Genomic DNA, 15,266 nt, shown 5'->3' on the forward strand with positions numbered 1-15,266 from the left:
TTTATTTATTATTTAAAAAAAATTGCATTCTAAAAAAATAAAAATCTATATATCCCTTTCCATCCTAGTGATAATCATTCATAATGTCGTGTTCAACGTTACTTAGATGCTCTTGAAAGAAAAGTCACGTGACCTCTATAGGATGCCCTGCTAAAAGGGAGTTAGTGGGTACACCAAAACCACCGTCCCCATTGGGAAAGCATCTCCACGTCTCATGCGAATGAGTTCACGGAGTCTGCTTAGTGTCCGTGGTGGGCTCACGGAGCGCTTTTTCCGGCTGCTCAAACGTACATTTTTTTTTTTTTTTAAATGTTGTGCTCAAGAACCCCCTAAGAGGACTTAATCGGCCTAATTTGCATCCGGTGAATCTGATCTCCCATTTGGTGGGCATGTGGTGCAATTTATCCGTCTTACCATTTCTCTCCCTTACGACACCTCATGACCGGTGTACATTTATACAGCAATATTTGAATCTTTAAAATGAAACAAAAAAAAAAATTGGAAGCGTTTTTGGCTTCTCTTAACACCCTTTTAAAATTTTTTTCAAAATTCAAAAATTTGGCTCATTTTATATACTTTATTTTAGTGTTTTTTGCTTAGTAAATCTCCACCATTGTCTGCCTTTTTTATTTTAATCAGTAGCGGTTTTCTATTTCCAGCTGTATTTGCTGACACACAGTTAAGACCCCCTCTTACCCCCTTCTTTTATATCCGCATCTCCTCCCTCGCCTACATTCCCCCCCCCCCCCTTGAAGGTTATAAAGTATCTACAGCTGTGTCCTTTATTAACATAGCCATTCTCTCCACTACAAGGGGGAAGAGACGAGATATATTACAGTCATTACCTCTGTCAAAAGGTGACCATTTTAAAACCTCTCTGCTTTTCACTGGGAAAAGTCTGTTCACACAAAAGAAGTTTAACTTTTCTTCTGGCGTGCATCCTAAATATAGGTCACTTGGCTCCAGTCGGTGGTGCAGATATAAGAGTTCAAAGTTTAGAACTATTCCTCAAGATATTGCAGCTTAAACGTTCTGTTGTAGTAATTCTATTGTGCGATAAATCTTTCCTAAGAAGAATACAAAACAGAAACACTTCTCCTCATACCTTCTTGGGAATATATTTGGCTTGTTGTTGTATCCGGATTCTTAAAAGGGCCGTCTGGTATTGGGAAATAAGGTCTGCTTTGTTTCCAGAAACGGCGCCACTCTTCTCTATAGGCTGTGTCTGGTATTGCAGGCCATTTAAGTTAATGAAGCAGAGCTGCGATACCGGGCAAAGGCTATGGACAAGAGTGGTGCTGTTTCTCTAAAGTAAGCAGAGCCTTTCTATCTAATTCTGGACGACCTCTTTACAGCGTTTTTCATTGACTATTGAAAAACGGCCATAAAAAAAGTGAGTGGCTATTCTCTCGAAAACCGCTTCGTATTTTCAGACTTTTGATTTTGTGTGTGAACATACCCTAAATAATGATTAATATTACAAAATGTAATGGTCTTTAGTGGCATTTGGTGTAATTTTGTACATGTTTTTTTTTTTATCTGGCATTTTCTGAGCTCCTATAGAAAAAAAAACGCCGTACCCGGAGCATGCTGCGTTTAGAAAATACCACGGACCACAAAAACGCAGCGTATTTAGTGCATTTTATATATATAGACCGTTTAATGTAACATCTGGTCGCACCAAAACAATGCTGCTAACAAAAGGCACCGAATACGCAGCAAAAGGCTGAGGTTGTCCAGAAATAGAAAAATATGGCTGCTTTTTTTTTTTTTCCAGGAACGGCACTCTACCGATCCATCGGTTGTGTCTAGTATTGCAACTCCGATACATTGAAGTGAATGGAGCCGAGCTGCAATACCACACACAACCTGTGGACAGGTGTGGCACTGTTTTTAGGCTAAAGCAGCCATGTTTTTTTCTCTCCTTCTTTTTAAACCCCTTTTTAATGCAAATCTTCAGTTACCTTCCACTGTAGCTGCTCAACTGAAACCTCCGATTGTGTAAGGACAAATCCTTTTCTGGATCAGCCGGATAGGCAAGACTGCAGAACTCTCCACCTTCAGTGTCTCCCCCGGAAGTGATCTTCCTACCTCCGTACTTCTCAATCTGTAGATGAGGAATATCCGACCTGTGACTCTCCAGCTGTTGCCAAACTACAACTCCAAATATACCCATTATACTTGAGTAGCTATAGCTTGGGTTTTGCAGTTCAGCCAACGTTCTTCATAAGTGAAGCTGACGAACAGAGAGACTGCGGGGCTGGCAGGGCGGGCTGTGGGCAGGCAATAAGCTCATGCTGTACCTGTCTTCGCCTCCATGTAAAATTTGATTCAGATTTTTGTTCTCGCAGATTACATGAGAATCCGTGAGGGGAAAAAATGCGACATGCTATGTTACTGAGAACTGGTGGAGAATGCGGGCCAGTGGAGGGACTATACTGTATGTCAACACACAGGGTGGCCAAATACATTGCCGGGTGGATGAGCCCTAAGGATGCCTGTGTTATGGGGTATCTTTGTATAAGATGGAGGGAAGGGGATTGTCAATCTCCTCAGCCCTGCTGTTAACCTGTCCACCACAACCACCACCACCATAGATAACCCCTTCAGTAGGCTATGAGATAGTGTATTTCCCGAAGGGTCGATATCAAAATAAAAGACTTACATTTGCAAACTACCAGACAGACTTAAACAGGCCCTGCCAACCAATGAGTCAAAGGGGCATTTACCAGGCCTCAAAAATACTAATAATCTGAGGTTTTACATTGTTTAAGTGGTTTGAATAGCTTCTCCCGAAACCGAGAACCTCCTGCCTAGACCCTGACTTGTCAGACACATCATAAAATAGAATGAAGGGGGCAAAGGTGATGTCGCCTGACCTATCTTTTGCTTACATGAAAGTATAATCATATGAAATGTATAATTTATTTACTTTTTTTATTTTTTATAGACCAAGCCAGAAACTATGAAACGCGTTACCACCACTCTCACATCTTCAAACGTGGCCACAGAGTGTCTCGATGAATGGAACAAGTCTGAAAAACAAACCTCTGCTGGTTCTTCAACTAGTTCGACCGATCTCCAGACCAAAGGGCAAAAATGTGGAATATCCGAAGCTACAGAAAAACCCAATCAAGACCCAGAGGAACTACTAGTAAAGAATATTAATAGACTCTCTGTGACCGAGACGCAAAGTCATACAAGGTGGGGTAAATAACTTCCAACTTTTCCCAATGGTGTAGGACAGAAAGATGTACCTATCCTAAAGCAGGTTTTCCCAATAAGGGTTCTCAGGAACATGGTCTTCATGGTTCCTCCGTAGACAACCAGAGCAAGAACTGGCCCTTTTGACAGAAGTGTTGGCCCACTGATTTCAGCCTGCCCATAGATGTATGTCATAATGGCAGGCAAAGTAGTCCTCAATTCTCAGCCAGAATATTTAGCCTGCTTTACCAGTGCCCCTTGCCCCATAAATTTTTCAAAGGGTTTCTCTATGATGATATGGCTGTCCCACAGGTTTGTAGTTCTGCATGTTTGCTATTATTATTATTATTATTATTATTATTTAGAAAACATCCGCTGCCAAAGCCACCAATGGGCAAGAAAATTCCCCGCCGCCGAAGTCCACCATTACCCCTAAAATGTTCTGCACTGGCAGATATTGCCGATCTGATTTTGAAGAATTTTTGCCAGAAGATAATCGTTATGGTGGGAGCTGGAATTAGTACAGCAAGTGGAATCCCAGACTTTAGGTAAGTCAACTAACATGATGGCAAAATCAGAATTTTCAATCTGCGGCTGGTCGTGGAGACCGAATAGGTTGTCATTTGTAAGACTACATTATGAAGAATTTCTGAAATAGGAGCGAAGCGCTCGACCGTTTACATAACTCCCATAGAGTTTGTATGGAGCGCCAGCGGCCACCACCCTATACAAAGTTATCCTTACTGCAGTAATGCCGGTGAGGACAAACAGGGGACTCGGGACCCCATACCAACCACTAGTACAGGGGTCCAAACGATCTAACATTTATCACCTATCCGCGGGATGTTTATGGTGAAGAAAACGTTTTGTATAGTATATTGTGAGTAATATTGATCGTTACACTTTTGTTATAGGACTCCAGGCTTCGGACTGTATGACAACCTGGAGACGTACAATGTTCCATACCCAGAAGCCATCTTTGACATCGATTATTTTACCTGCCATCCTGAGCCTTTCTTTGCACTCGCCAAGGAATTATACCCAAGAAAATACAAGCCTAATGTCGCTCACTATTTTCTGAGGCTGCTGCATGAAAAGGGTTTATTACTCCGATGTTACACCCAAAACATTGATGGACTTGAAAGAAGTAAGATCTTATTCATGCTAGAAGAAGAGCTTTTATGTTCTCATTATTTTGCAAATCAGGGGGTGTGTGTGGGGTGTTTTTTTTTTTTTTTTTTTTTTTTTTTTTTTTTTGTTTTGGTCCAAACTTCCATGCTGATTTATTTTCTGAAAATCTTTGAGTTGGAGCTCTGTTTTTCCTAATACAATGTTCCCAATACCCTGCTTCCATTTACATAGCCCATAGAGTTACATGATAACATTTTGACTGCCTGCAGCCACCACTAGGGGCGCTTATGGGCTTACTGAAGACAGATTTATTACTAAGTTCAATGGGAGTTGTGTAATTCTGAATGCTCCAGCTCTTTTATTTATTTTTTTATTACTACAGAGAAGCTATTCCTGCATGGCCGTCTTTATGTTACTAAATTTGCATTTGTCCCTTTCTTGCTTTCAGTGGCTGGGATCCCTCCAGAGAAGCTCGTTGAAGCTCATGGAACTTTCTCCACTGCATCGTGTCATCTGTGTTACACACCTTTCCCTGCAAAAGAAGCATGGGTACTTACCAATGAAGACACCCTAAAAAGCTAACTGAACTTTTAGGCTATGGGAAATTTGCTATATTTTCCAATTTTTTATTTTATTTTATTTTTAAAAGGAAACACATTACATGCAACTGTCTGTTATTGTCAGCAACCCAGCGAACCCGGGCTAGTGCCGGAGCCCACTTCCCTTGGGGGGGGGGGGCACTCTACAACCGGGTGCTGACACTGCCATCAAAGCTCCTTCAGGAGTGGAATCCCCGGCCAGAGTGTTGCTGACGCTCTGCCTGAGGATTCCGCTCCTACAAGGAGGGGGTACTGTGGGGCACTACCTACAGGGAGGGGGGGCTTTGGGGCACTACCGATAGGGAGGGGGGCATTGTGGCACTACCTACAGGGGGCACTAAATATGAGGGCACAAACTGCCGTTTTTTTGCCATTTTTGTACTGCCATGTTTTTCCCTGCAAAGGGGCACACTAAGTCTGTGGCCCAAGGGTGCGCATAAACGTGGAGCCGGCCCTGGTTGTTGTACATCTACTTAAAATTGTTTCTTGGGAGTCAAAAAACCCTTAAAGAGGACCTGTCCGCTTTCCTGCGTTTCCCATAAAAGAAATTTTTGCAAAGCTCATACTGAAAATGTGTGAATAAATTGACAACCGGGTGTAACCTTTCCTTTTTTCAATGGTACATTTGACTGGCCAATCAGCGAGAAGGGACACACTACTGACAAGTGGAATGCGAACACCCAGTAGTCCATTTACGCCAATATTTTTAGAAGGAATAACCGGAACGGCACAACTCAGCTTTGTTGTTCCTTCTAAAAACATATGAGTAAATTGACAACTAGTTTTACCGTTCCACTTGTCAAGTGTGTTCCTTCTTGCTGATTTGTCAGTCAAACGCCCCATTGAAAAAGGAAATTGTTACAGCCAGTTATAAATTTATTCACACATTTCAAGTAGGAGTAACAGAGGAACTCCCCATGAAATAACCATTCTGGAGCAAGTATGTGCTAAAACACAGGTCAGGGAAGCGGACAGTCCTCTTTAAACGAAAAAAAAAAAATAGATGTAAGGCCCCATGCACACGAACTTATTTTTGTGGCCGCAATTCACCTGCAAATCTGCGGGTGAATTGTGGCCCCATTCATTACAATGGGCCCATGCACACGACCGTGGTTTCCATGGTCTGTCCATCACCAAGGAGCAAAAAGATCGGACGTGTCTTATTACGGCCGCATCATGCGGTCCAGGCTCATAGAAATTAAAGCACGCAGCAATGTGCACGGCCCACGATTTTGCCGGCCGTGCACACCACTACAGTCGTGTGCATGAATGTTTGATCAGTGTAATAACACCATTTGGCCTAGAGGTGTCACTAATTTCACTTCAACGGAAAAGAGCGGCGACACAACCTGTGGAAAGCTATAGTAGAGTTTCTGAAACAAAGCAACCATGTCTTTCTAAAGCTCTGTGCACACTGCGTTTTTGTCCTCCGTTTAGTCTCCTGCTGTATACGCTCAACGGAGGCTTTGACTTAGGGCCTGTTCACATCAGCGTTGGGTTTCCGTTACAGGGTTCCGTCTGAGGTGTCCGTCGGGTGAACCCTGCAATGGAGAGTCGAGCTGAAACCACAGGTTCCGTTTCATGGTTTCCGTTCGTCACCATTCCGGCAGGTTTCTGTTTTTCCGACGGAATCAATAGCACAGTCGAGATACATGCTTGGGGCTTCACACACAATCCTGTGCGACCATAAGTCCCTGCTGCTTTTTTTTTTTTCTTCCTGGGGAAGCTACATCTCTGGAGCTTACCTAGGGTGGCAGGGTGACTTAACTGGCCAGTCACCCCACTAGGGCTACCCCAGGGAAGCTTCACGTAGACGTAGCTTTTCCAGGCACAGGTAGCAGTCGGGGATTCCGGCTGCTTTAAAGAGTTTGCGGTCGCGAGAGATGGGGCCACCGTGCGGGTGGGTTTATGTATTGACCACGGGTGTGGACTTCTCTGTGTGAGTCGCACAGAGCAGACATTGCGTTACATCATGGGGAGACAATCCCTCAAGTGAGTGGGCAGGGCGACCCCTCTTGCGTTCCCGACATGTTTAATAAAGGCCAGACCCATAGGCTATTGTGGCATCTGTTTGACGTCTGTTTTTTGACTGGTTGCCTCTGGATAGATTAGCGTAGTCGACTACGCTATTCTATCCAGCAAAAAACAGAATACCGCCTGAAGGGGGCCAAAAGGACACTCTTTTGGCCTCCGTTGCTATGAGAGACTATGGGTGCGTTTGCTGTATGCATCGGGACCTATCATGCTTCAAATTTTCACTTAAAATGCAGTGTGAACATAGCCTTATCCTGTACAATTCCTTCAATACAATGTTTTATACTCTACTCGGTTACACTTCTCTGTCTCTAAACTTTTATTTTTATTTTTTTCTAATCAGGATTGCATTATGGACGGTAATTTTCCTCGCTGTAATGTTTGCTATGGAGTTGTCAAGCCCGATATTGTTTTCTTTGGGGAAGACCTTCCAAAAAGTTTTCACAGCTTTTCAAAGGACTTTCCTAAGGCGGATCTGCTGATTGTGATGGGGACATCTTTAGAGGTAATACGTTAAAAAGTCTTCTTGCATACATTTCTTATACCAGGTATACACAGGCAAATGAGGCAGCCAATGGATGTGTCCTGTATAATTTATCCATGGGCTAACTGAGAAGGACTTAACACGGCGTCAGTCATGTAGTTCACCCCCCCCCCCTCTCCTCCTCCATCCTCCGCAACCAGTAAGCCATTGGGTTAATTGATGTGGGTGGGATATGGGCCAAAGACATGATACATGCTGGTCTTGTTCAGTAATCCCAGGGATGCATGCTGTGTGTTGAGTAGTTGTGTATTATATTGGGTAGCCACTGTTATTTGCACTAGTATTGAATTTTTCGTAGAAAACCATGTGTCCCTAAAGCGACCAGGACGGACAGGCCCATATAAACGTGGGCATCTGTAAGAACTTGGAGATGCAATTGCTCATCCTCGTGGTGACCTGTCTCAATGAGAATCCGAAGCCCAAGCACCAAGAGGACATATATGGCCGGGAACAGCTTCAGCTTTTTTTTAGGGGGTTTCTGTTTTTATTTAGCCTATTCCTGAAGAATGAAAGGACTTTGCAATACATTGTTTAAAACACTTTTTTATTTTTTTTACCTCTTGCACTGGTCACCTCTGCATGTTAACACTGCAACTCCTTTCAAGTCTGTACATGCAAGCATAAGAGGGCTAAATAATAATAATAATAATAATAATAATAATAATAAAAAATCCTAGAGAAACCCTGGAAGGGAATGGCCCATTTACAAGCCAATTAATTTTTTTGATAAATTCCTGCTTTGTACAGCTGCTCTCATCTAGCCAATGTTGGGCAATCCATTTACAAGCTATATATAACATCTTAGCCATCACTAGCTTACCGGACTCCGTAGTCTTGAGATCCTCTACACACCCCAGTACACAAACTGAGTCCTGTCAATAGTGATCTGAATAACCTTGTCAACAATAGGCACTACCCTATGCCAAAAACTACCCAAGTCTGGGCATGACCAAAGCCTATGTAACATGCCAGCTGAATAATTTCTATATCGTGGACAAGACACATCAGGCCGAACACCTATGTCATAGAGAAACTGGGGAGACTTATAGACCCTATATAACCGGTATAATTGGGAGAGCCCATGAGCCCCACTCAAGGTCAACTGTGGTACTGTTTCTAAAAGTTCCTGCCATTGTATTGAGCGCACCAAATCCAGAAGAGCCTGGAGACCACCCCCTGACACATTTTTCATATTTTCTATGGTTTGAACAATTTTCTTCGTTGTCACAACACAACCTGCACCACCAGCATAATCCGTTTTTGAGGGCATGTTGTAGGTATTTATAAAAATCTGAAGAAGGGATAGCATGTGTCCCCTGAATCTGTATGAAGTTACTCAAAACCTTCTCCTATGAGTCAACCTGGTGAGGCCTCCCCCGCTGCCAAGCACTTATACCCTCCAACTGATGCATATTAGGTAACCATGATGTGCCCCATATTGCCGTATACTGGGAGGCTCCTTGTATGGATTGTAGCTCCCTCACCTAAAAAACACATTTTCAGCTACTGGTTTTATGCTTTATTTTGATGTATGATCACATTAGGCTCAAGTTGTAAACTTTTTTTTTTTTTTTTTCTTTTTCTTTTTAAATATCCTTTTTACTTTTTTATATTGGCAGATTGAACCCTTTGCCAATATTGTAAATGCTGTGCGCCAAAATGTTCCACGGCTTCTGATCAACCGGGATCTTGTTGGTCCATTTAGGGAGAATCCATTAAGGAGCACAGATGTGGTGGAACTGGGTGAGCTCTGTGATGTCATCAGAAAGTTTGTGAGTGCCCTGAACTGGCAGATGGACATGGATGAAGTCCTTAAATCTCAAAGTTCTAGGCAAGTACCATTTCAGGCTTTTTTTTTTATTTTTTTTTTCCCCCTGTATGGTCCATTTTGAAGGGCAGTAATACATTTTGGAGTCCGTATTACTTTTGCAACACCTGTACCCCCTCAATTATGCTTATACCAATTTAAATCACCATAGAACCTGGGAATTGCTGTCGTATTATGGCCGTGAGATCAGGGGGGTGTTTTTTTGGGTTTGTTTTTTTTTTTTTGTCAATTACTTGCATGAGGCAGATTTAAGACTGACACCCAGATAATAAGGTTCTCCCAAACTGGACTTCCTCCTTCTTGGACTTCTCTAACCTACGGCAATAGACTGTTATCGCTATGGGTAGCTGCATGTGCCCTCATTCCCCCATCGCAGGGGAAATTTATAATATGGCACTACACCAGGTAAGGCCTTGCGCACACAACCGTAAGGGTTTTTACTGTCCGCAAATACCTATCAGATGGCTACAGATACACAGCTGTAGATCTCTGCAATTATGGAAGCGCCTATAGCATTCTATGGGCGAGTCGGTGCCACAATTGCGGGAAAGAATAGGACATGTTTTATACTTTTTGGATCGTTTCTCCGGCACGGATACACATACGCAAATGTTTTTGGCCAATAGAAATGAATGGGTCTGCAATTTCATCTGTAATAAAGGATGAAAACGATGTTCGTTTACATGGCTCCTTATTTACGGATGTGTCCGTGTCTTAGAAATTATCCGCAAAATATAGAACTTGTCGTGTTCGCAATTGCGGCACGGACTCTCCAATAGAAGTCTATGGGAGCTTCCGCCATTGCGGACGGCAACTGATGTGTAGGTGCCGGATCTGTATTTGCGGGCAGTAAAAACCCTTATGGTTGTATGCGTGAGGCCTTAAATGATCTACAACACCATCAAATGAGTAGATGCCAGGTGTGTGTGTGTGTGTGTGTGTGTGTGTGTGTGTGTGTGTGTGTCTCTGTCTGTCTGTCTGTCTGTCTGTCTTGGCATAACCAGTGAGACAGACATTATTGGGTCTTATGATTGTAACTGATATATACAATTTTTTTTATTTTTTTTTAAATCTATATATTTTTTTCCTTTCAGTGGGGATTCAATCTCCCAAAAACTCCTACTGCGATCTGCTATACAAGATGTCCTATGAACCAGAAGTGATTTACACTAGAACTCTGCAGGGGATGGGTTCCCTCGTGATACTGATGCCCCAATGCACAACTGGGCTTCATCTATCACTTCTACTTATTCTATCTTTTGTGTCCTAAAAATAAGGGAAATCACAAATTATTTTTCTTTAATATAGGAAGAGTTCTACAAATCTATATACGTCATTAAGATATATATATATATATATATATATATATATATATAATAATAATTCTGCACTTAACCTACTGTATAAATTGGTATGTACTTGTGAACGTTCATTTGCGTCAATTGTCTAATTTTTATTCCAGTCGGGATTACTATTTTTGCTTTTTCAGAGATCTAAACTTTTTAATGTTTGTATCGGACTATAAATTTAAACTATTAAGGATTTTCAATAAAAATATTTGCTTCATCAAAGTGTCATGAAGTTTAATATTTTAAAGTTCATGTCCAACTTTTTATCATGTAGTTTTCAGGTGCAAAATTCTGTAGCAATTCCTATATCCGTATAGCTTCATTTTTCTCATACAAAGAGCCAAATCCCCAACTTACATTTCTGAAAGAACATACTGGCAGCCACTAGAGGGAGACAACTACATTCTGTTCAATGCATACACAGTATGCAGTAAGCTCCCTCTGGTGGTGGCTACAAGTAGTCACATCTTTGTTTGTTTATGCAGGGGATTTCGAGCTCCTTTATGAGAAACAGATGTTCTTAAGAATGCGTTACAGAGCAGGTATGGGGAAGGCCCTAACCTCAATTTGGCTACTTCGGTGGGGACAATCCTTAGGCTATGGTCACACGGAGTATTTTGGGGGAGGAATATCTGCCTCAAAATTCCGTTTGGAACTTTGAGGCAGATATTCCTCTCCCTGCACGCCGATTTTCGCGGCAATTATCGCGCCGTTTTTCGCCCACGGCCATTGAGCGCCGCGGGCATAAAACAGCGAGAAATACGCTTTCTCCTGCCTCCCATTGAAGTCAATGGGAGGTCTGAGGCGGAAGCGCCCAAAGATAGGGCATGTCGCTTCTTTTTCCCGCGAGGCAGTTTTACTGCTCGCGGGAAAAAGACGCCGACGCCTCCCATTGAAATCAATGGGAGGCGTTCTCGGGCCGTTTCTGCCGAGTTTTGCGACTCGGTTTCCGCGTCAAAAAACTCGGCAAAATACCCCGTGTGAACATAGCCTTAAAGGAACAGTGTTACCACAAAATTTTTTTTAATATGTTAAAGATGTTAGTGCTTTATTAAAAACGTTTGGATTAGTTTCTGTGTTACTTTTTCTTATTTTTACACTTTTTCTTCCCTATGGGGGCTGCCATTTTTTTTTCCATTTCTGTATGTGTCGATTAACGACACATACAGACATGGAATACGGCAGCTCCAGTCCCATAGGGACTGCGAACGGGGCCCGTTCCATCCACTTCAATGTACGCCGTCTGTGTGGGAACGGCGCATGCGCCGCTCCCACACAGTCCAATTTGAAATGCGCGCCGTCCGGCGCCATTTTCTTGTGGACCGGAAGTCGCGGCCGGACAGTAAGATTACTACTTCTGGTCACGGCTTCCGGACTTGTGCACTTGGACCAGCGGCAGCGGACGGGCCGGAGGGAGCCGCGGCGGCAGGAGCAGGTAAGAGATTTCTATGTATGTTCGTGTTTGTGTGTGTTTACTACTGTATGTAAACCTACTACACTGTGTGTTAGCTCAAAAAATGGCGACACACAGTGTAGGAGGTTAGACTGTTCAATCCCCTCGTTTATCCCGGCACTACCCAGGATAAAGGAGGGGGGGATGCTGAGAGCTCACTAGAGCGAGGGCTTTTTACCCAATTTTGCAGCATAAAGCAATGTGGTTGCTTTACCACATGCAATGCTGCAATTTTGGGAATGGCTCCATCTAGTGACCAGAAATGGTAAAAATTATAAATTAGAATCCAATTTAGAATATTTCCTGACTCGTGAAAAAAAAAAAATAATTTGAACAATGTTTAATCACCCACACACTAATTGTTTAAATAAAAAAGATATATTTTTTTGCTAACAACACATTCCCTTTAATGGCAGCCATTAATGTGAAGGTTCGATTCTAGACCTCTTTACTTTAGCCATGTCATCGGCTGATGTCTAGAGCAGCCACGTGTGTTCTATTGGGGTCTGTGCCTACACAATATCAGACTGTAGGAACATGCCCCATTGGCAAGGAGAATGGTAACAACTAGCAGGAGGAATAATCTTGGAACAGCAGAGTTTTAAGAGTTAATGGAGAATACACATAATTAATAAAGGGTAAGGGTATGTTCACACGCCCTATTTACGGACGTAATTCAGGCGTTTTTCGCCTGGAATTACTGCTGAAAAAACATCTCCAAACTGTCGGCAAACATCTGCCCATTGAATTCAATGGGTCTTACGGTGTTCTGTGCAGACAGGCTTTTTCTTTTACGCGCCGTTGTCAAGACAGCGTGGCGCGTAAAAAGATGGCCGCCTCAAAGAAGTGCATGTCGCATCTTGGGACTTAATTGGAGCAGTTTTTCATTGACTCCTTTGAAAAACAGCTCCAATTACGTTCGTAATGGACGCCGCGAAAAACGCGTGAACTTGCAAAAACGCCTGAAATGCAGGAGCTGTTTTCGCCTGAAAACATCTCCATAATTTCAGACTTATTTTACGTTTGCGTGTGAACATACCCTAAACTTTCAGAAAACTTCTGATTTCATAGTGACATGTCAGAAGTTTTGATCGGTGGGGGTCTGAGCACTGAGACCCCCACTGATCACTAAAACTAAGAGGCAGAAGTGCTCAGGTGAGCGATGAGCCGCTTGTTTTCTGATCGCCTTTTCTTAAAGAGGCTCTGTCACCACAATAAGTGGCCTATCTTGTACATAATGTGATCGGCGCTGTAATGTAGATTGTTAGTGATGACTGATTTTGGCTTTATGCTAATGAGTGCAATGGACAACTGGGCGTGTTTTACTTTTTAACCAAGTGGGCGTTGTGGGGAGAAGTGCGTCATACACTTCTCCCCATTCATTTACACAGCACATAGTGATCTAGTAAGATTAATATGTGCAGCCACATATATATACACACACACACACTCTAGCGTTACGCAAGTGTCCTGACAGTGAATATACATTACCTCCAACCAGGACGTGATGTCTATTCAGAATTCTGACACTTCGCTAACGTTTGTGTGAGATTTACAGCAAGGCAAGCGTAATCTCGTTTTAAATGAGTCTGAATAGACCACGTCCTGGCTGGAGGTAATGTATAATGTCAGGACACTTCAGTAACGTAAGTGTGTGTATGTGACAGCACATGGTAATCTTACTAGATCACTATGTGCGGTTTAAATGAATGGAGAGAAGTATATGATGCTGATTGGTCAGCGTCATACACTTCTCTCCACAACGCCCACTTAATCAAAAAGTAAAACACGCCCAGTTGCCCAAAGTCATCAGCATAAAGCTAAAATAGGTCATAACTCTGTCAAAAATGATCGTTTTTCTAAATAAAAAACACTTATTAGGGCACTTATAATGTGGTGACAGAGCCTCTTTAAAGCCGATGTAACTGTGTACAGACTCAATAGAAAGTCTATGAAGCCCCTACACTAATTGCTTGGCTTTCCGAGAAAAGCGGATCAGAAACTTAAGGCTCAGCCAAGCACTTTTGCAGCTTCGTTTTAGTGATCGGTGGGGTCTCGGTGCTCTGACCCCCACTGATCAAAACTTATGATGGGTCACTATGACATGTCAGAAGTTTTCTGAAAGTTTTTAGTTACCCTTTAAAACTGCAACAGTTTATATATTACTATATATATATATTTTTTAAAACTTATACCACAAACGTTATCCCTGGTTCGACATTAGCGTTATTTTTTTTTTCCCCTACAACCGACCACTTAAGGCTATGTTCACATGCTGTGTTTTCAGGCTTAGGGTATGTGCACACACACTAATTACGTCCGTAATTTACGGACGTATTTCGGCCGCAAGTCCCGGACCGAACACAGTGCAGGGAGCCGGGCTCCTAGCATCATGCTTATGTACAATGCTAAGAGTCCCTGCCTCGCTGCAGGACAACTGTCCCGTACTGTAATCATGTTTTCCTGAAAAAAATTGAAGCAGGATGCCTTCAAACAACTGCCCATTGATTTCAATGGGAAAACCTTTCATTCCGACGGGGTGTCATTTTTAACGCGGCAGTTGTAAAAAAAAAAAAAAAACTGCCCTTTAAAAGAAGTGCATGTCACTTCTTGAGTCGTTTTTCATTGTGGCAATAGAAAAACTGCTGCAAAAAAAAAGTTTGCTGCTTTAAAATATGGCTGGAAATCAGAGGCTGGTTGCCCTTGAAAACTGCTCCCTATTTTACAGCAGTTCTTACTTTAGCGTGTGAACATACCCATATCAGTACTTACATGACTGTCTCTAACGAGACCCGGCAAAAAGGTCTATTATAGGGGTATTAAAATTTATTGCCGATCTACAAAATGGGTGATGTCTGGTTGCTGGGGGCCCCACCGATCATTAGGCCCCATGCACACGACCGTGCCCGCAATCATGGGCACGGCCGGCCGCTGACTGACAGATGCATTTTCGGGCTGTGCTCCCATACAAAGTATGGGAGCATGACCCGCAAAATGCGAAAGAACGGACATGTTCCATAATTCCCGGAACATTTCCACGGCACTGACACCCTTCCGTAGTGCTACGGAAAGGTGTCAGTGTTCAATGAAAGTGAATCTCTCCGTTTTTGCGGACCGCAGTTGC

The 15,266-nt window shown here is 42.7% G+C and overlaps 1 protein-coding gene across 1 annotated transcript; it reads left to right on the forward strand.

The window, feature by feature from the left end:
- The first annotated feature begins 2,094 nt into the window (after nt 1–2,094).
- Nucleotides 2,095–10,776, forward strand: LOC142750887 (NAD-dependent protein deacetylase sirtuin-3-like). The gene is made up of 8 exons (XM_075859866.1): nt 2,095–2,864; nt 2,951–3,204; nt 3,570–3,752; nt 4,119–4,351; nt 4,784–4,884; nt 7,312–7,473; nt 9,132–9,343; nt 10,435–10,776. Exons 1-8 carry the CDS (start codon nt 2,850–2,852, stop codon nt 10,490–10,492), a joined length of 1,218 nt encoding a protein of 405 aa, XP_075715981.1. The 5' UTR covers nt 2,095–2,849; the 3' UTR covers nt 10,493–10,776.
- The last annotated feature ends 4,490 nt before the right edge of the window (nt 10,777–15,266 follow it).

The sequence above is a fragment of the Rhinoderma darwinii genome, chromosome 3 (genome assembly GCF_050947455.1).
Source record: "Rhinoderma darwinii isolate aRhiDar2 chromosome 3, aRhiDar2.hap1, whole genome shotgun sequence".
In the NCBI taxonomy this organism is placed as follows: domain Eukaryota; kingdom Metazoa; phylum Chordata; class Amphibia; order Anura; family Rhinodermatidae; genus Rhinoderma; species Rhinoderma darwinii.

Bases quoted from the DNA above. Each gene is read 5' to 3' on its own strand.
- LOC142750887 (XM_075859866.1), top strand. The intron at 3,205-3,569 runs GTGGGGTAAATA...ATTATTATTTAG, and splicing joins GAGACGCAAAGTCATACAAG to AAAACATCCGCTGCCAAAGC. The intron at 3,753-4,118 runs GTAAGTCAACTA...CTTTTGTTATAG, and splicing joins AGTGGAATCCCAGACTTTAG to GACTCCAGGCTTCGGACTGT.